This window comes from Myxine glutinosa, chromosome 1 (genome assembly GCF_964187855.1).
Source record: "Myxine glutinosa chromosome 1, kmMyxGlut1.1, whole genome shotgun sequence".
NCBI classification, from domain to species: Eukaryota; Metazoa; Chordata; class Myxini; order Myxiniformes; family Myxinidae; genus Myxine; species Myxine glutinosa.
Window position 1 is genome coordinate 364,084,419 of NC_136261.1, and position 22,262 is coordinate 364,106,680.

At 44.0% G+C, this 22,262-nt stretch overlaps 1 protein-coding gene across 4 annotated transcripts in view; it reads left to right on the forward strand.

Annotated features, from left to right (window-relative positions):
• The first annotated feature begins 9,164 nt into the window (after nt 1-9,164).
• Nucleotides 9,165-22,262, forward strand: part of LOC137414469 (uncharacterized) — a 48,394-nt gene continuing 35,296 nt past the window's right edge. Inside the window, exons 1-4 of one of the 4 annotated variants that reach the window (XM_078770031.1) lie at nt 9,165-9,229; nt 12,964-13,088; nt 17,227-17,272; nt 18,366-18,490. In XM_078770031.1, coding sequence (XP_078626157.1) covers nt 12,964-13,088; nt 17,227-17,272; nt 18,366-18,490 — 296 coding nt within the window. In that variant the 5' untranslated portion in view covers nt 9,165-9,229. Of the gene's footprint in view, nt 9,230-9,401; nt 9,481-12,963; nt 13,102-17,226; nt 17,273-18,365; nt 18,491-22,262 lie in introns of those variants that run through there. The other 3 variants (XM_068100002.2, XM_078770033.1, XM_078770032.1) reach the window with 3 other exon arrangements.

Sequence of the window (22,262 nt, forward strand, 5' to 3'; positions counted from 1 at the left end):
AAGTCAGTCTTACTTAATCCCCGGACAATGGCCCACTCACTCACGCAGGGAAAAGAAGGAAGGAAAAGTATGTGCTCCAAACGCGTCCTGGTGCCGTTCACTCCGGACAGCTCGCCGTGTGCAGGGAGCTCAGGCAGGGAGATCGTGCATCTGTGGCCCCGGGAGGGATAGTCCTTGCAAGCGCAATTAACAGCCGCAGAGCGCAGGGCACAGGGAGAGTTCGTGCAAAGAGAGACCTGGGGGCGGAGAGCGTTCGTTCACAGACCTCTTGGACAGAAACTCTGACTGGGGCTCTGACTCTCCGACACTCTGTCTTCTTACTCAACCACACGACTTCTAGGGCACACTCTGACTCTCTGAAGCTCCGATTCTCTCTCTCTCTGACTTTCAACCACACCTCTCACTCAGCTCTGACGACGACTCGTGCGGGGGCCCCTGAGTCCTACCCGAATGTTCCAAGCCCCTCCTCTGGCTGCTGTTGCTAGCCACTCCCCTTGAGCGTTCATTGGCTGCTCGCCGCTTACCGGCCACTCCCCTGCAGCTCCTCCCTTGAGCCTTCCAGACTTGTTCCAGGCCTAACACGTGGCATTCTAGCCCAATCGAGGCCTACACTTACTGGCCTGCTCAACGCATACTAACACAGGAAAGGAGACTATGCTTAACATTTAATAAGAAATAACTGAACTAAGCGAGGCTACATGTTGTGGTGCAACGACCTACGAGGGGGGTTATCCTCTATTCGCAAAACAGCAACAATATCATGTATATACATGCAGCTCTTTTACTTTAACTTTACAACTTTTACCCCAAAATGCACCTAGAAGCTTAAGCTTATACATGGCCCTTTTCATAAATCCATCTAGTCTATATTATGGTTGGCGACATATTTGAAAGAGACATTCAAACTGATATTGAAATTGGACACTAAAATGGGAAATGGTTTCAATAAGACAATGTTTCATACAACCATTTATTCTAAAATTAAGTATACATGACCATGAAGCACAAACATTCAGGAATGTCACACATGTTGTTTTGCTAAACTACATCAAATTCATACAAGGGGTCTGATCATCACTCTGTTTCTGACAGGCACACATTGATGTGCACCTCAACTCGGAATAGCGACATTTGCAGCGTCGAGTCTTGCATTGCTTCTGGCATGCACAACAAATCATCTCGAGGCAAATTTCTGGGATTGGACTCGGTGACATCAGAATAGGCTCTAGTCCTGAATCACCATGTTTCCATCCCATTTCCACAGGTGCAGGAAGGTCAGGTATGGCACAATGAGCATTTCTCCATACCATGGCTTGACAGTGTACTCGCATCAAATGGAAATGAAGAGCATCACTTGTCGGTGACATTGCTTTTGGTTTACCAGTCTTGGAGAACAACATATGTCGTGCTGAATCAACAGAGGAACCCTCAAAATTCTCAAAATTCAAAACTCAAAATTCGGGTTAATCGAATGCAGCATACCCTAATTATGTAAAAAAACAACTAAAACAACGACAACTACATTACAACTACAGACCAATCTGCCTTCTCCCAATTATCAGCAAAGTCATGGAATCCATCATTGCTTCAGATATCAAATCTTTCCTCTTTTCCAATGGCTTGATCTCTGATCATCAATTTGGTTTCAGACCAGGTCACTCTACTCTGGACATGCTGCTTCTGCTGTCTCAACAATGGATGGAGGTCCTCAATGCCAAACAGTTAATCAGAGCTGTCTCCCTTGACATATCACGTGCCTTCGATATGGTCTGGCACCCCGCTCTGCTGACCAAACTGTCCTATGGGATCCATGGAAATCTCCACGCATGCCTTGCGGACTTCCTCTCTGGTCGTAGTAAACGTGTGGCCCTGAATGGGTTTCTCTCATCTCCCCTTCCTGTTCAGGCTGGAGTTCCTCAAGGCAGTGTTCTGGGCCCTGTGCTTTTTCTGGTCTTCATCAATGATCTCTCTGACTCTCTTGAAAATCCTCTCTATCTCTTTGCTGATGACTCCACACTCTGCCGCTCCATTCCTCACATCTCAGATCAGCAGTCTGCAGCCTCCTCACTCTCTGCAGACCTGCACAAAATCACAGACTGGTCAAACAAGTGGAACATGTCTTTCAATCCTGACAAATCTCACACTCTTACTATGTCTCTCCGAAAAGACCGACTGGACAACCCTCCCATTTACTTTCTCAACAATCCTCTCCAAGAAGTTGTGTCACTCATGCTTTTGGGTCTCACTATCTGCCATTATCTTTCCTGGGAAAAACACATTTCTAATCTGGCCTCCAAAGCCAGTCGCCAACTGGGCATCCTCCGTCGTGTGAAGTCCTTCCTTGGCACACCTGAGGTCCTCACCACACACAAGGCTTTCATCCGCAGCTCAATGGAATACTGTTCTCCCCTCTGGGCTGGTGCTCCTGCCTCACACCTAGCTCGTCTTCACGCTGTTGAAACCAAAGATTTCAGAATCATTGGAATCTCCCATGATGAAGCTAACTCCAAGGGCCTTTCACTCACACACTGCAGGCAGGTAGGTGGTTTTTCTGTTTTCTACCGACTCCTATCTGGCTTTGCTCCCCCAGCTCTATCTGTGCTCTGTCCCCCAAATATTCCAACAGGTCGCACAAGATCTGCCAGTAAGCCTCTTCTGGTGAAATTGCCAAAATCAACACTCTCTGCACACCTTCACTCTTTCATTCCTCTTTACTCCCACCTCTGGAACAAACTCCCTCACTCTCTTCAATCCAACTCCTCCCTCCAGGTCTTTAAAACAGCTGTTCACCACCATCTCTTGTCTTCCCCCATCCAAAACCTTGATCTCTTCTACCCCTGTTAATTCACCCCAGATCCACTTTCTTTGAAATGCCGATTTATTTCCTGGAAGTTTTAGCAGTGTCCATGCGTTTTATACCTGTCCCCCACCACACCCCCCCACCCCCGCCGTGCCGTGCCTCCTCTCCCCAAGCCATCTCCCGCCCACAGATCTCCCGATGTCCCTGTTCTCTGCTGTTGTACTTGTGTGCTTCCCTCTCTCTCCCCATCTTGTCTCCCGCTCCCTTTATTGTATGCTTTGTGTGTCTGTTTGTCCTTTTTTGTGATTGACGTTAGCTATTTCACGAGCCTCGAAAGTTTATGTAAAAACCGGAAACGCATACGTAAAAAAAATATATAAATACCTCAATCAATGTCGAGCCTGGCGTTGGCTTAGCGGTTCGGGTGCCTGCTTGGGATCCTAGGATCCTGGGTTCGAATCCCGGTCGATCGCTGAATTAACGTCAGGGGGGTTGACTCAGCCTGTCATCCTTCAGAGGTCGGCAAATTGAGTACCAGCTTGCTGGGATGAATGATCACGGTGTGTACCCCAATTCAGAATAGGCACACTGTATCCCTGCGCATCGTAAGTGCGTGACCAAGGGTTGGCGGCAGGAAGGGCATCCGGCCATAAAAACATTGCCTCAAACAGGGCACCATGATTGTCATGGGGCCCGCAAGGCTAACCCCCGCTCAAGCGGGGAAAATGGCCTTAAAACGATCATTCATTGGCGTCAGGAAGGGCATCCGGCCATAGAAACATTGCCTCAAAAAGAGAATCATGACAATTACAACTACATATGGGCAGGGTACAGCACGAAGTGGAGATCGGTTTCTGAGGTTTGGGACATGGAATGTAGGGACAATGACAGGGAGATCACGAGAAGTGGTGGAAGTATTGGTCAGAAGAAGAGTGGACATATGTTGTGTGCAAGAGACGAGATGGAAGGGAAGTGGTGTGAGAATGGTGAAGGGTAGGCAGGGACATAAATACAAGTTTGTGTGGCAAGGTTGCCCGGAAGGCGTACATGGTGTTGGTGTCCTGTTTTCTGAGGAGTTTGTAGATGGTGTGGTGAGTGTGACTCAAGTGAGTGAAAGGTTGATGATGGTGAGAATGATGATTGGAAAGCTCTTGGTGAACGTCATCGCGGGATATGCTCCACAGGTCAGTCGGAGGGTTGAAGAGAAGGACAAGTCTGGTGTGCGATAGAGAAGCTGATGGAAAACGTGAAAGATGAGGAAGTTGTTGTGGTAGGAGGAGACCTAAATGGACATGTGGGAAGGAGTATGGATGGTTTTGAGGGAGTTCATGGGGGTTACGGATATGGTGTGAGAAATGGAGAACGTGAAAGGATTTTGGAGTTTGCTGATGGAGCTGATTTGTTGATTTGTAATACTCGGTTCCAGAAAGAGGATAATAAGCTTGTCACATACACGTCAGGTGGGTCGACGACAACCGTTGACCACCTGATGGTGCGTAGGCGAGATAGGGGGCAACTCCGGGGCGCAAAGGTGATCCCGGGGGAGGAAGCTGTTTCACAGCACCACTTGGTTGTCTGCGACATAAGGGTGAAAGGTGCGAGGAGAGCTCGGCGGGTGAAGTACCAACCGAGAATGAAGGTGTGGAGGTTGAAAGAGGTGACAGTAAGGGAGGCATTAAAAGAGAGGCTGAGTAGGGTAGAGGATGATGTGGTTGAGCTTGAAAGTGGTTGGATGTCAATGAAAGCTAGTCTGTTGGGAGCCGTTGGTGAGGTATGTGGATGGACAAAAGGACCACCGAGGCATTCTGAAACATGGTGGTGGGATGATGAAGTTGGAAAGAGGATTGACGAGAAGAGGAAGAAGTTCAAGGAGTGGCAGAAGGCGAAGGGTACGGGAGCAGAAACAGCAGAGCATGAAAGTTATCAGGCAGCCAAGAAGGCTGCAAAGAAAGAGGTAGCAAAGGCGCAGGAGGCATGTAGGAAAATGTTCGGAGAACGCTTGGATTCGGAAGAGGGTCAGAGCAGTATTCAGGATTGCAAAGCAGATAGCGAAAGAGAGGTGTGATGTGATGGGGGTGAGTTGCTTTTAGGATGAAGTGGGACAAATCATTGTCGACCCAGATGGAATTAAAGGAAGATGGAAAAGATATATGGAAATGCTGTTGAATACAGAGAATGAATGGGATGGCAACATAGAGAGTAACCCAGTTTTAGGACCGGCAGAGAAGATAACTGAGAAGGAAGTTGAGGAAGCGATAAAAGCAATGAAGAGTAGAAAAGCGGGATGGCCGACGGGAGTTGTGGGAGATATGTTGAAGGCAGCAGGAAGTTGGGGTGTGAAGAGAATGACAGAGATCTGTAATCTGGTGGTGAAAGAAGGCCACATTCCAGTAGATTGGGAACTGAGTACCCTCGTCCCTCTATACAAGGGGAAAGGTGACCCTCTGGAGTGTGGCTCGTATCGAGCGATAAAGTTATTGGAGCATGGAATGAAGGTATTGGAAAGGGTGTTGGAGAGGAGGATAAGGAAGAAAGTGAAGATCGACGAAATGTAGTTTGGATTTATGTCAGGAAGAGGAACGACAGACGCGCCTTTCATTGTGAGGCAGTTGCAGGAGAAGTACATGGAGAAGAGGAAGAAGTTGTTTCTTGGGTTTGTTGATCTGGAGAAAGCATTCGATAGGGTTCCACGCAAAGTATTGACATGGGCATTGAGGAAGTTAGGAGTGGAGGAATGGTTGATCAGAGTAGTGATGGCAATGTACAAAAGAGCGTGCACAGCTGTAAGGACGAAGGACGGGAACAGTGGTGAGTTTGAGGTGAAGGTGGGAGTACATCAGGGGTCAGTACTAAGTCCACGACTATTTGTAGCTGTGATGGAGGTGCTGGCTCAGAACGTAAAGGAGGGTTTACCGTGGGAGTTGTTGTATGCAGATGATCTGGTGTTGATTGTGGAAAGTATGGATGGACTGAAGGAAAAGATGAACAAGTGGAAGGAATGTATGGAGACAAAAGGTCTGAAGGTGAATATCGGAAAGACGAAGGTGATGGCAAGTGGTAAAGCATGTGGTGAGGTGGAAAGAACTGGGAAGTGGCCCTGTGCTGTGTGTAGGAAGGGTGTCGGAGTGAACTCCATTCAACGTACAATGTGCGCTGAGTGGGTTGATCAAAAATGTAGTGGTCTGAGAGGGTCATTAACCAGTGTGGCAGCTACATTCAAATGTAAGGTGTGCACAGAGGGAGCTGCAGATGGAGGAAATGTTGAGTTGGATCTTGGCGACGGCGTGAAGCTGGAAGGTGTGAAAACATTTTGCTACCTTGGAGACATGCTGAATGGAGAAGGTGGATCAGACTCGGAAACGGTTGCTAGAGTGAGATGTGCATGGAAGAAGTTTCGAGAACTGAGTGGCGTGCTGATGAGGAGGGGAGTGTCGATGAAGCTGAAGGGAAAGGTGTATGCTGCATGTGTGAGAAGTGTTATGATTTATGGGAGCGAGACATGGGTAATGAACGTAGAGCAGCAACGAAGGTTGGAAAGGGTGGAAATGCGAATGGTTCGATGGATGTGCGGAGTATCGTTGAGAGAGAGAGGAAGACAAATGATGAATTGCGAAAGATGATGGGAATAGAGCCTGTGATTGATGCTGTGAAGAGGAACAGGTTGAGATGGTTTGGTCATGTGTTGAGGAAGGATGAAAGTGACTGGTTGAGAAGAGTGATGGAAATGAATGTAGCAGGAAGTAGAGGACGGGGAAGTCTGAGAAAGACTTGGCTTAAGATGGTGGAAGAAGAAATGCGGGCAAGGGGGTTAACAAGGAGAGATGCAGAAAATCGGGCAAAATGGAGAAGATTGTCATGGGGATCGCAAGGCTAACCCCCGCTCTAGCAGGGGAAATGGCCTTTAAAATGCATGTTGTTGTGTGTTGTTGTTGTGTGCACACAGGGAATTACCAGCGAACTGGTACTCAATTAGCCGACCTCGGAAGGATGAACAGGCTGAGTCAACCTTCCCCCTGGCGTTAATTCAGCGATCGACCGGGATTCGAACCCAGGATCCTAGGATCCTAAGCTGGCATCCTAGGATCCTAAGCTGGCACCCTAGCCGCTAGCCCAACAACAACACCAAAGTAAACATGGCAATAATGTCCGTAAATAAAAAATACCTCACAATCGATGTCTAGCATTTGAAAATTGTAATTTCTATAACTGTAAACTGTAAATTAACCATGACAATAATGTCCGTAAATAAAAAAAGAAAAAGCGTCTGTAAATGAAAATTTACGTTAAAAAGCGTAAGTGCATCTGTAAAAAAAAAAAAAACCTCAATCGATATCTAGCATTTGAAAATTGTAATTTATATAACTGTAAACTGTAAAATAAACATGACAATAATGTCCGTAAATAAAAAGCGTAAACGCGTCTGTAAAAAAAAAAAAAAAAAAAAAAAAGCCTCAACGATATCTGGCATCTGAAAATTGTAATTTAAATAACTGTAAACTGTAAAATAAACATCACAATAAAGTCTGTAAATAAAAAAAGACCTCAATCAATATTTAGCATTTGAAAATTGTACCTTATAAACCTGTAAACTATGAAATAAACATGACAATAATGTCCGTAAATAAAAAGCGCAAATGCGTCTGTAAAAGGAAAAAAAAGCTCATTCGATATCTAGCAATAGAAAATTGTAATTTCTAAAACTGTAAACTGTGAAACAAAAATGTCAATGAAAATTTACGTAAAAAACAGTAAACGCATCCATAAAACTAGAACGGCACTCAGTAGAGAGTATACCTCCACCTGGTTGGGCATATCACTCAATGGTGAAGAATCACTTTAAAATTCTACTAGCTAGATCCGGATCCGGAACGTCACCAAAATCGAATCGTCCTTGTCAGACACCCAACCTGTCCTAGAAGTTTCGTCCAAATCCGTCCACAATTTTTTGAGATATCATGCTATATATATATCATTTTTGCCCCTATCACTCAATGGTGAAGAATCACTGAACAAATTCTCAGATCCAGATCTGGATCATCACCAAAATCTAATCATTTCGTCCTTGTCACAAACCCAACATCTCCACCAAATTTAGTCTGAATCCGTCCACAACTTTTTGAGATATCCTGTTCACAAACAAACAGACAGGGGTGAAAACATAACCTCCATTCACCTCTGGTGGTGGAGGTAATAAAACAGAAATCCACAATAATTCATTATTAAAATAGTTTCAAGCAAAATATATGGGTGACGTCACAAACCTTTATCGTGACGATGTCAAAATCTCAAAAAGTTGTGGACGGATTCGGATGAAATTTGGCAGAGAGGTAGCGTATGTGACAAGGACGAAATGATTAGATTTTGGTGAAGATCTGGATTCGGATCCGGCTACTAGAGTTTTAAAAGTAATTCTTCACCATTGGGAGCAAATTGGACCAAAAACGATACAAAGCAGGATATCTCAAAAAGTTGTGGACGGATTCGGACGAAACTTGGTGGACCGGTTGAGTGTCTGAGAAGGACAACTCGATTCGATTTTGGTGAAGATCTAAACATGGATTCGGATATGAGAATTATTTAATTTTTTAAGTGATTCTTCACCATTGCTAGATCGGGCTAAAACCAACATGTAGCAGGATATCTCAAAAAGTTATGGATGGAATTGGACGAAACCTGGTGGACAGGTTTGGTGTATTACAATGACGATTCGATTAGATTTTGGTGAAGATCTGAATATGGATTCGGATATGATAATTATTTAATTTTTTAAGTCATTCTTCCCCATTGAGAGATTGGGCCAAAAACGATACATAGCAGGATATCTCAAAAGGTTATGGATGGAATTGGACGAAACTTGGTGGACAGGTTGGGTGTCTGACAATGACGATTCGATTCGATTTTGGTGAAGATCTGAATATGGGTTCGGATATGAGAATTATTTAATTTTTTAAGTTATTCTTCACCATTGGTAGATAGGGTTAAAACCAACATATGGCAGGATATCTCAAAAAGTTGTGGACAGATGATTTTGATTAAATGTGATTCTGTATTGTGATTTTCTGGTTTACTCTGGGATACAAAACGTGAACTGTTCACCTGGCGGAGGTATGCTCTATACTGAGTGCCGTTCTAGCTTTTTTTGTTTGTTATTTTGTCATTTGTTATTTGTTTTGTCATTCAACTTTTCATGTCATTCAACTTCATTCATTTGCTTCAACTTCGGCAAGTCTTGGCTTTTATTGTGTCAAACAAGAATCTGGTCCAAAGCACAATACGAGTGATCACGTGGTGTGTCGTCCGAGTGATCACGTGGTGTGTCGTCCGAGTGATCACGTGCTGTGTCGTCCGAGTGATCACGTGGTGTGTCGTCCGAGTGATCACGTGGTGTGTCGCTGAACTTTGAAAGAACGCATCAAGGTGCATCGTCAGGTTTGTGTGTTCACGGATTTTCTTTTACCCTCTTCTCCGGATTGTTTAATTTTGTATGGCATATTATTTGGTGGAGGTGAAACCAGGTGCAATGCTTCTGCTGATTCATGGTTGTAGGTGTTCGAAAAAACAAAATAGTGGGAGGAATTCGGGAGGAGAAATAAAAAAATGTGAATAAAGAAGAAGAAGAAGCGTAGTGGAAGAGGCAACTTCCTGTCAGACAGACGAGAAATTGAACAGATTGCGAAGCGGTGAGCGGTTCAGTGGTTGTCAATTTACGATATTATTTAACGTTGTTGTTAATTGTAAGTAAGCCATGTGGTGGTGTTGTGCAGTCAAGTTGCTTTTAGTTGTACGTTGTGGAGGTTTATTCAGTTCTTGGCGTTTTGCTAATCTTCAAATTCTGACAGAATTGGCATGCATGACTTTACCTCAATTTTTAAATTACTCGTTTTTTTTATGACGCCCGCACACTACGGGAGCGGCAGAAAGGCTCGTTCCTCTTTGGGGTATTTAGATTACAGTCGATCTATGGACGGGTCTCAAGAACATTGAGTGTGTGTTCATTTACCAAGTTTCTTGTGGAGAGATCGCCAAGTGGTTTAAGCATTTGACCAAGCATTCCATTCAAAACCCTTAAGGAACGGCCTGCTTGGCAAGCGCAAGCTAGCTGCTTGGTAAAGGAGCACACCACGGTCTTTCTCCCTTTCAGTTTCGTATGAAACAGCAGGAGCGAGTTTCAAAAGTTCGCTATGAAAAATGCCACGGTAGCGGTAGAAAGGGCCATGTTATTAACCAAACATTTGTGGGTTATATAGAGTACAGTAGATCTTCGCTCAGTTCTGAAAGTAAACCTTACTTCACGGATGTCGGGATGCCTCCAGATTTCTTCATTTCGTGTTATAAAGAGCATTAGCGACTGTATTTAAAAAGCTAATTATAGCCGACGAAGCCGGTGTTGTGAATGAACGCGTACGTATTATGTTGAAAAGCCAGATGTTGCTGGATCCTTTGAGAATTCCAAGCTTTGACGCACCAAATCGCTCCATGGAGGCCGCCATCTTGCGGATGCGGAAGTATGCATAAAAATTGCGAAAAAGTTCAATAGGAGTTTGTTTCACCCGTATTTTTTTGATTCACCATCTTATGCACCTCTAATTTGACATTAAAATACTTTAAGACCAACCTCGTTCTCCGGGCCCGCATGGGCCCTGGTTATCTTCAACGAAAATCGTCACCAAACACCGGAACCAATGAGATTCTAGCATTTAAAAAAATATTTCAAAAAAGCTTTTTACCACATTTCGGAGGCTGAAAACGGCGTCAAATATTCTAAAATTGACCAAGAATTATTTTTTTAGAAATCTCATGGCCGTAGGGGATAGTTTTTCATGGCAGGAAATATCCTAAGTTGAGACGGAATTCACCGAATTAATCAAGAAGGAAATTTTATAAATTTTAATCTCATCCAGAATGCAAATGGTGTCATTTTGAACAAGATACGGTACCTACTACACCTACCTACTACCAACTACCTAACCTACTGATGCCATAGTAATGGGTAAAATAGTGGCAAGAGGCTTTGGCTTCGCCGGCTCATTGCGGCTTTGCAGTCGGGTACTAGTAGGTGCTTGTGGTTTATAATATTTTTACCTAATACATCGAATAGTTTTATAATATTTTAAATACTTCCTGTGGAAGCCGTTGCTCCCACGGAAACGCCATTATTATAACTGTAAGCTATTTATACACGTTATCACTGCAGGAAACCGCCTTGGGGAAGTGGGACATTATTAGCGCTGAGGAAGCGCCTCTAGCGAATGACTTCCAGCCAGTGTAACGCGAATTCCTGTCACAGGAATTCTGAGATCATATAAGTGTGACGTGGCAGTTCCTGATTGGTTCGTGTTGGGGTACCCCTTCTCGCTGCCGACGTGACGTAAATTCGCGCACGCGCACTGGTGAAGCGCGAGATTCGGCCCAAGGTTCTTATTATTATTATTATTATTTTTGTATACAAGATCGAGGCTCGAACCATGATCGAGGCTCGAAATTCCATGCCCGAACCTCAGCGCAATCCAAGAGGATTCACTTGTTAGTATTAATATTGTTTTGTAATATCATTAATAATATGCAATTATCATTAATTTTGTTATTAAAAGCGTCTTTGGAAAAACGCCACGATAAAGCTAATTTAACATTGATATACACCTCAACATGCAACTCCATTGATGGCAATGGTGGGGAAAACTCGCTCAGGGGAGAAAACCCCCTTGGGGAGGGGGCAAATGAATGCGCTACAACCTTCATTATGTAACCCTTGGTCATCCTGTCAAGTTGGTTGAAATTGGATAAGTAACGACAGAATGTATTGGCGTCAAACATTCATCAGACAGACAGACATAAATGGCGTATTTTAGTATGATGATGATGATGTTCTCTTTGTATTAACCTTTGTGGTGTGATCATCGGGAAGGAACCTTTCATGTTGACAAGAAACGTCCTTTTTTGCAGTGGTGACTTTCTGTGGCCATTGCAGTCAGAGGTTGGAGGGGGGTGTAGAGGGATGGGGAGGAAAGAGGGGAGGGTGGGGTGAGACAGAGAGAGACATGGAGAGACAGAGAAGAGTAGGGGGGAGAGAGATGAGAGAGAGAGTAGAGCGGGAGGGGTGGGGATGAGAGAGAGAAGAGAAGAAAAGAGAAGAAAAGAAAAGAAAAGAGAAGAGAGAGTGGGGGAGAAGGGAAAGGGGGGGGGGGGGGGGAGAGAAAGAAAGGCAGCAAAATAGTAGGGGGGAGGGAGGAAAAAGTAGATGTATTTTGGGTGCATTTCCTTACTTGCAAAGTCTTCGATGGACAATCAGTAGGCAATGTAAGCAGAAGGCAATCTTCGATTTTGCAAGTATATTAGTTGGTCTTGTGCGTTATTCTGTCGATCGCCTACAGGTCACAACTTCATACCGATCTTCATGAAACTTCACCAGGTGGTAGAGTTTGTCATAAGGAAGAAGCCTATTGATTTTGAGGTCGGAGGTCAAATTTCTAAAATTGTCATTTTTCATCCGATTGACTTGAAAATTGAACAGCATTTGCATAGTGCATCACTGAATTGGGAAATCATCTATTTTTCAGGTCAAAGATCAACTCGATGTCAAACTTCCAAAATCATCAATTTTCATCTGAAAAATCATCAATTTTCATCCAATTGACTTGAAATTTAAACAGCAATTGCATAGTCCCTTATTGAATTGGGAAACCAACTATTTTTAAGGTCGAAAGATCAACTCAAGGTCGAACTTCCAAAATCATCAATTTTCATTTGAAAAATTGTCACTTTTCATCTGATTGGCTTGATTATTAAACAGCAATTGCATAGTCCTTCATTGGGAAACCAGCTATTTTTCAGGTCAAAGGACAACTTGGGGTCAAACTTCCAAAATCAATAATTTTCATCTGAAAAATTATTCATCTGAAACATCTGAAACAACAAAACATCTGAAACATCTGAAACAAAAAAACATCTGAAACATCTGAAACAAAAAAAGATCTGAAAAATCTGAAAATTTTATTAGAGTCTGATTGACCTGAGTTTGATTAAGATCGTCAATTTTAATACGGATGAATGAAATGGACAATTTGATGTGTCCATGGTGACATTTTATTTTGGGGAGGGGTGGATTTTGCAAGTATCGTGCTCTGCATAACGTCTTATTTGTTTGTTTGTTTGTTTTTTAACAGATGCCGAAGAGGAAAGTTTCGAAGAGGGGGATGAACTTAAGAAAGTTACCACCACTGCAACTGTCTAGCCTGGGATTCGATCACGAGCCAGTGAAAAACTGTCATCCTGGTGCTTCAAAGACAGGGTCGTTAATCAATGTGTGTGTCGTGTAGTCGTAGACAATTTATGGGAATTTGAGTGCACTTTGAATATAATCCATCACAGATTTTTATTCGGACAATGTTTTCTATGGCCCTTTCATTTACTAAGCCTGTAATTTATAAGACTAGAACACCCGCTAACTACGGGAGGGGCAGAAAGGGTCATTCCTCTTTGGGGTATGTAGATTACAGTTGATCTATGGTCGGTTTCAGAAGGGAGAATGCAGGTTGGTTTCAGAAGGTAGACCGGAGCGTAGAACATATGCAGGTTTCAGAAGGTAGAACGGAGCCCTCCCGTGTGTGTGTGTGTGTGTGTGTGTGTGTGTGTGTGTGTGTGTGTGTGTGTGTGTGTGTGTGTGTGTGTGTGTGTGTGTGTGTGTGTGTGTGTGTGTGTGTGTGTGTGTGTTCGTGTGTGTGTGTGTGTGTTCGTGTAAGTTGTTTTGGGCTGCTATCTCACGTGGGTGGGTTTCAGGAAATGGACCAGAGACCTACCAGGTCTCGATGTATCCACCTCCGTCATTGTTTGTGTGTAATGGTGTTTAATCCCAGTACAGTATTCCCGTCCCCACGTTTTTCAGTGCAGTGAGGTGTTTTGAATTGTAAGCAGTAGGCATGTTTTGCTTCATGCACATAACCTGGGTTATTATTTTTTCTTTTCTTTTGTGGGAGCGATGGAGACAGCTGCCAGTAGCTTATACATCGCCCAAATAGAGGTATATGTCAGAAGAACGTGTTTCATGATCGCCCATGGGGTGGGTACTCTGCTAGTATCTATAATACGTCACGTATAATATGTGCATAACATCACATACAGGGTGTTTCAAAAAAGTGGACTATTTGAACGTTGTATTGTCGAAAAAATACAAAAGGTAGCACGTTCAGTGATGCATTGATGGAAAGCATACACCGTGACATTTTCAAATCACTCATTATAATGATTGTCGTTGCATACACGGCTCAGCAACGCAGAAGATGTTGTAATTGTTGATCGCCCCATTCACCTGGAAGCGTGCTTCATCACTGAACCATAAGGAGTTGATCCAATTTGAGAACCTTTCCATTCGGTCACGGAACCAATCGCACATTGTTACTCGTCTCGCCATGCCATTCGGAGTTAGCTTATGCCTTGCAGATATGATGTAGGGAAGAGCTTGAGTTCAGAAGTGAGAATGCATCATATAGATGAGGCTGAGATCGCCAATTCTCGGGAACGCCGACGGTGGGATTTCTTCGGAGTTTCAACAGCAGAATTTCTCAAGATCAATGTTCCCTTGGTAACACTTGTTGGGCGGCCACTGTCTCCATGTGCTTTTGATTTTTCACGCTTCCATGTGCGCCGGCACACCTGCACGGAGGATTTTGTCTCGAACCGCAAAGTCACGATTCTCACTTTTTGTTGGACTGTGAAGACCATAATTGACGAACTGACGACGTGTTGGAAATGGAATATCACCACCACCACCACCACCACCACCACCATAACATGCAAGAGAGAAGGGTATAGCTTTAGAAATGACAAGATATCAGGCTGCTCAAATAGTCCACCTTTTTGAACAACCTGTATACCAACGACGTTTAGATGCCATTTTTCCCCGCAGAGCAGGGGTTGGCCTTTTCCGGGCACCGTGGTCCCCTTTTTGAAGAAATGTTTTATGGCCGGATGCCCTTCCTGCCGCCAACCGTTTTGGTCGCCTCTTGCGACACACAGGGAATTGCCAGTGAACTGATACTCAATTTGCCGACATCGGAAGGATGACAGGCTGAGTCACCCCCCCCCCCTGAGGTTAATTCAGCGATCGACCGGGATTCGATCCCTGGATCCTAGGATCCCAAGGCAGCACCCAAAATGCCAAGCCAACACCAGGCATCTGAACAACCTGTATTTATGATGCAAAAATGAACTGATTGGATTATGGTGTCAGAGGTCATGTCAGGTAAAATGTGATAACTTTAGAACAGCTGAAGCGATTTAAATCAAACTTGGTAAATGTATGTATTATTATTGAGTCATTAGGTCAAAGGTCAGAGGTCCCGTTGGGTACAAATTCTGTTACAGCGCTAACTTGTGAAACAGTGATGTGATTTTGACCAAACGTGGTATAAGTATATACAGACTTGGCATTTAATATGGAAAAATTTTTTTCCTTGACTTGGGTTTACTTTCTGAACTCAGTATATCGATCTGGTGAGTTTCTTTTACCCTTCGGTGATGTCTTTGTTGAAAGAACCATGTCACTGATTGTCTTTCGCAGCAAGAAGTCAATAACAGGATTATATCACAGGTGGCGTGACAAAATGTAAGGATAGGTACATTTGACGATTGGCTTCACAATCGGGTATATAAGGGTTGTTGCATTCTGTATTAGTGGAAAACAACTGCTGCACGTCTACAAAAGTTATTTCCGCTTCCTCTGGAGATGGTCCGTCAACTCGACAATGCTGTTTATCATGGAGTGGTGGCTTTACGAAATTCCGGCATGAAACAGCATGCTATTGCTCGGCAGTATGGCATCACTCAAGGTCAGGTGTCAAAGATCCTGAAACGAAATGCTCAGAGAGGTGTCCCTACTCCAATACCGAGGCCAGGACGTCCACGCAGAACCACAAGGAGGGATAATCGCCAGCTGCACCGGTTAGTCTGCAATGGCCGTACCAAGTCAGCTAATCGGCTTAGGGCTGAGTGGCAGCAACTGACAAATGTGCCTGTATCCAGAAGGCGAGTCAACCAACGACTGGTTCAAGCAGGCTATCGTGCCAGGCGTCCCCTGAGAAAGCCCCGTCTGACCAGACAACACAGCCAGCGCCGATTGCAGTGGGCCAGAGAGCACCGTCAATGGCAGCCAGGACACTGGAATCACGTGACCTTCAGTGACGAGTCTAGATTTCTGGTCTATCGTCAAGATGGCCGCATCTGAGTGCGCAGACAAGTGCATGAAGCCCACAACGAAGATTGTATCGTGCCAAGAGTCCAAGCTGGCGGTGGTGGGGTGACCGTTTGGGCTGCTTTTCATGCAGGGGGCAAAACTGACCTGGTTGTTCTGAATGGAAACCTGAACCAGTTCAAGTACAGGGCCATTCTGGAAGAAACATTGCTTCCATTTGCTCGTGCAGCCTTTCGAGGAAACTTTGTCTTCCAAGATGATAATGCACGGCCTCATCGTGCTCGCATGATCCAACACTTTCTTGCTGACCGTGGTGTAGAGCATATGGAGTGGTCTGCGATGTCCCCGGATATGAATCCAATAGAGAACTTGTGGGCAGAATTAACGCATCAAATTGACCACTTGGACCAGCAGCCGACCTCTGTGCATGAATTGCAGCAGGCTATTGTCACTGCATGGCAAGCAATTCCTGTCCAAACCTTGGCAAATCTCGTGAACAGCATGCCTCGACGTGAACGTGCTCTCCTGAATGCTCTTGGGGGTTACACGAAGTACTGAACTGTAATTTTACTGCCCGTAATCCCAGTCATAATTTAGCTTTTGTTTTTGCTGAATTTTTTTTTGGCTAATATGCAAAATAAAGAGATACTTCTGGAAAACGTACAGAAGTTTAACACAGTACTGTCCGTTAATTGAGTTCGATATCAGTTTACATCACTTTCAAGGATCAATTTATTTGCTTCGAAATGTCAAATGTGTTTTTTGTTTCTTTTAAAGGTCACGTTAACAAAATCTAGAATAATTTCAACATAATTCCAATGAACTTTTGGTTCTAAGTCATCTTGAAAAGTAAGTTCACTCCCACAAAAAATATATTCCATATTAAATGCCAAGTCTGTATTATGATGAAAAGATGAACTGATTAGATTTTGACCTCAAAGGTCAGAGGTCATGTCAGGTAAAAATGTGATGCTTGAGAATAGCTGAATGGATTTAAACCAAACTTGGTACAAGTATTATCATGATGTAATAATGTGGGCTGAGGCATATCGGTCGACATCAGAGTGTCGTCCTTGTTTGTACTATTGACAATCACTTTGGGCGACATTTTCACAGTAAAAACATTCGAATGGGACTCCATGTGGGTGGCAGATCAGGTCTGCATTGCAGACGCCAGCACTGCTCGTAGTTGGAATTGTATTTTGTGTGCATTAAATTTTTTTTTTTTTTTTTTTAATAGATGCCAAAGAAGAATTACTGGAGAAAAAGGATACACAAAAAAAAAGGTTACCATCACTGCACCTGTCTAGCTTAGATTTCGATCTTGAGCCAGCTATAAACTTCCATCCTGGTGCTTCAGAGGCATGGTGATTCATCAATGTGTGTGACATCCCACCGATGGGCCTTCATTAAGCAGGCGTCCCACCTGCCTGCATTAGTTGATGGATATTAAAGATCCCATAGTGTCCTTTGCGAAGAGTAGGCATGTTATCGCTGGCACCATGGCCAAAATAAATCCCAAATTTCTGGCCAACCTCACATTCCCCCTGTTCCAAAGGAACAAAATGCGAAAGGGTGAACCCCCTCTGCGTCCTTTTTTTTTTTTTTTTTTTTTTCCTCTCTCTCTCTCTCTCTCTCTCTCTCTCTCTCTCTCTCTCTCTCTCTCTCTCTCTCTCTCTCTCTCTCTCTCTCTCTCTCTCTCTTTCTTTCTTCCTTCTTCTTCTTGCATACAAGATCGAGGCTCGTGAAAGAGCTAACATCAATCACAAAAAAGGACAAACGGACACACAAAGCATACAATAAAGGGAATTGGAGACAAGATGGGGAAAGAGAGGGAAGCACACAAGTACAACAGCAGAGAACAGGGACAAAGGACGATCTGTGGGATGGAGAGGGCTTGGGGTGAGGAGGCATGGGAAGGCGGGGGAGAGGGGTGGGAGAGGTGTAAAACACATGGACACTGCTAGAACTTCCAGGAAAGAAAGAAGTCGGGATTTCCAAAAAAAAAAGGTCAACTCAAGGTCGAACTTCCAAAATCATCAATTTTCATCTGAAAAATTGTCACTTTTCATCTGATTGGCTTGAATATTAAACAGCAATTGCATAGTTCTACACTGAATTGGGAAACCAGCTATTTTTAAGGTCAAAGATCAACTCGGGGACAAACTTCCAAAATCATCAATTTTCATCTGAAAAATTATTAATTTGAGTCTGATTGACCTGAGCTTTGATTAACATCTTCAATTTTAATACGTATTGATGAAATGGACAATTTGATGTGTCCATGGTGACATTTTATTTTGGGGAGGGGTGAATTTTGCAAGTATCGTGCTCTGCATAACGTCTTATTTGTTTGTTTGTTTGTTTGTTTTTTAACAGATGCCGAAGAAGAAAGTTTCGAAGAGTGGGATGAACTTTAAAAAGTTACCACCACTGAAACTGTCTAGACTGGGTTTCGATCACAAGCCAGTGAGAAACTGTCTTCCTCGTGCTTCAAAGACAAGGTGGTTCATCAATGTGTGTGTCGTGTAGTCGTAGACAATTTATGGGAATTTGAGTGCACTTTGAATATAATCTATTGCAGGTTTTTATTAACGCACAGGTTGTAAACCTGGTGCGTTATAGCGTTTGCCTGGGAATTTCGGGTGCTCAAAAGTGAAGCTAGTTTCTGTCACCCATTTCTGTCGCTCATTTCTGTCGCTCATTTCTGTCGCTCAGATGTGTAAACATGACGTCATCAAATCTATATTTATAGGATAGGTTATAGGAGATATATATGTTATAGGATAGGAATATAGGACCCAAATGACCCAGAGGACCCAAATGACCCAGAGGACCCAAATGACCCAGAGGACCCAAATGACCCAGAGGACCCAAATGACCCAGAGGACCCAAATGACCCAGAGGACCAAAATGACCCAGAGGACCCAAATGACCCAGAGGACCCAGAGGACCCAAATGACCCAGAGGACCCAAATGACCCAGAGGACCCAAATGACCCAGAGGACCCAAATGACCCAGAGGACCCAAATGACCCAGAGGACCCAAATGACCCAGATGACCCAAATGACCCAGAGGACCCAAATGACCCAGAGGACCCAAATGACCCAGAGGACCCAAATGACCCAGAGGACCCAAATGACCCAGAGGACCCAAATGACCCAGAGGACCCAAATGACCCAGAGGACCCAAATGACCCAAATGACCCAGAGGACCCAGAGGACCCAGAGGACCCAGAGGACCCAGAGGACCCAGAGGACCCAGAGGACCCAGAGGACCCAAATGACCCAGAGGACCCAGAGGACCCAGAGGACCCAGAGGACCCAGAGGACCCAGAGGACCCAAAGGACCCAGAGGACCCAGAGGACCCAGAGGACCCAGAGGACCCAAATGACCCAGAGGACCCAAATGACCCAGAGGACCCAAATGACCCAGAGGACCCAGAGGACCCAGAGGACCCAAATGACCCAGAGGACCCAGAGGACCCAAATGACCCAAATGACCCAAATGACCCAGAGGACCCAAATGACCCAGAGGACCCAAATGACCCAGAGGACCCAAATGACCCAGAGGACCCAAATGACCCAGAGGACCCAAATGACCCAAATGACCCAGAGGACCCAAATGACCCAGAGGACCCAAATGACCCAGAGGACCCAAATGACCCAGAGGACCCAAATGACCCAGAGGACCCAAATGACCCAGAGGACCCAAATGACCCAGAGGACCCAAATTCTATGTATGTTTCTATGATGATGTATGTTTTGGTGAAAGTACATAATGTGAATACTAGTAGCAATTTTACAAAAACCATGGCATAATTTCAAATCTTGACCCGAGATGATAATTATGCTACATCATAATTTCCATGTGCCAACCTGGGCGGAATCCAAGTGGATTCACTTGACTTGTTTGGACAATGTTTTCTATGGCCCTTTCATTTACTAAGCATGTAACTTATAAGATTAGAACACCCGCTAACTATGAGAGGGGCAGGAAGAGTCATTCCTCTTTGGGATATATAGATTACAGTCGATCTATGGTCGGGTCTCAAAAACATTGGGTGTGTGTTCATTGACCAAGTTTCTTGTAGAGAGATCGCCAAGTGGTTTAAGCATTCGAGCAAGCATTCCATTCAAAACAATTAAGGAACGGCTGGCTTGGCAAGCGCTTGCTAGCTGCTTGGTAGACTGGTAGAGGAGCACATCCCGGGCTTCCTCCCTTTCAGATTCATGTTAAACAGAAGGAGCGAGTTTCAAAAGTTCACTGCGAAAAACGCCACATTAGCGCCAGGAAGGGTCATGTTATTAACCCAACACTTATGGGGTACCTTGAGTACAGACAGTAGATCTTCGCTCAGTTCTATGAGTAAAACTTACCTCACGCATGTCGGGATTCCTCCAAATTTCTTCATTTTGTGTTATAAACAGCATTAGCGACTGTTTAAAAAGCTAATCATACATGTTTGTGGTTCATAATATTCATTACTGTTCATTAATGTTCATTACTTCTGGTAAAGGCCGTTGCTCCCACGAAAACGCCATGATAAGCTATTTATATACGTTGACTCGATGGAAAAACCCTTGGGGAGGTGGGATATTATTGGTATTAATATTATTTTTATATAACATTCATATAATGCTATTATCGTTAGTTTTGTTATTCGAAGCGGCCTTGGAAAAACGTCACGATAAAGCTAACTTTGCATGGATATACACCTCATCACGCAACCCCATTAACGGCAATGGTGGGGAAAACCCCCTTGGGTAGGGGGGCAAGTGAATGCGCAACAACCTTCATTATGTAACCCTTGGTCATCCTGTCAAGTTTTGTTGAGATTGGATAAGTAAGGACAGAATGTATTGGTGTGAAAAATTCATCAGACAGATAGACACAAATGGTGCAAATATGATGCAAGGAATAAACAGTTTACAGGAAAATACATCATGTGTGAATGTATACAAAGCATGTTATAAACACAGAATGTGCACACATGTCTACATACCATGTGCAGTGCCTTCAGAAGGTATTCACACCCCTTGACTTTTTTCACATCTTGTTACAGCCTGAATTTTAAAATGGATTAAATTGAGATTTTTTGTCACCGATCCACACATAATACTCCATAATGATAAAGTGGATTTTTTTTTTCCAGAAATTTTTACAAAATAATGAAAATTAAAAGCTGAAATGTCTTAAGTTAATAATTATTTGCTATGTCACTCAAAATTGAGTTCAGGTGCATCCAATTTCCTTTGATCATCTTTGAGACGTCTCGACGACTTGATTGGTGTCCACCTGTGGCCAATTCAATTCATTGGACATGATTTAGAAAGAAACGCAACAAAATGTGGAAAAAGCCAAGAGGTATGAATACTTTCTGAAGGTGAAGATACTGTGTATGTGCATACCACATGTTGGAGCAGGGGTAGGTGGAGGAAGAGAGTTGGAGGGCATGGGGGGAGGCGGGGGTAAGGGGGAGGTGGAATTAAGAGGAATCAAATTTCTACATTTTTTTTTTTTAAGGTCCATAATTGTAGGTACATCTTCCGAAGATTTGTTTCCCAGTCTTTCTCCTCCGCCCCCACTTGATTTGTGACATTTGCACTTAAAATGGGAATGAAAAATTAGTCTTGCTGTTGAATGTTTGTGTCCATCTGCGTCGTCTGAATTAAATCAGGAAGACGTTGATCAAGACATGCTGACCGCTGTAGGAAGCAAGGAGAAGCTGAGATTTTGGATTTTAACACTGTCAGAGCCAAATTGAGAGAGGGGATAAGTGTGATGGCTAATATAGGCTGGAGTGAGTCAGTGTGGCGCCAGGGGGCGTGTCGGGTTGGAAATGACTGTTTTTGTCCCCCGTCGCACAGCGGAGCGAAAGGGGGACTATGGTTTTCCCCTCCGTCCGTGTGTCCGTCCGTGCGGGCGTGCGTGCATGCGTGCATGCGTGCATGCGTAAGCGAAGGACCGCATTCGAATTTGGTGTGTGGGTGCAACCCACGTCAAAATCCAAGATGGCCGCCGCCATGTATGTCTGATGCCATGTATGTCTGAACCTTGTGAGCTGAATATCTTGACAAATAAGCGAAGTACCAACTTCTAATCTGGTGAGTGGGTGTATCTTGGCACAAGGAAGAACGCCATTGAAAATTAGGTCGCCACGTCAAAATCCAAGATGGTCGCCACCATATATATGTCTGAACCTTGTGAGCGAAATATCTCGAAAAATAAGCGAAGTACCAACTTCTAATCTGGCGTGTGGCTGTATCTAGGCAC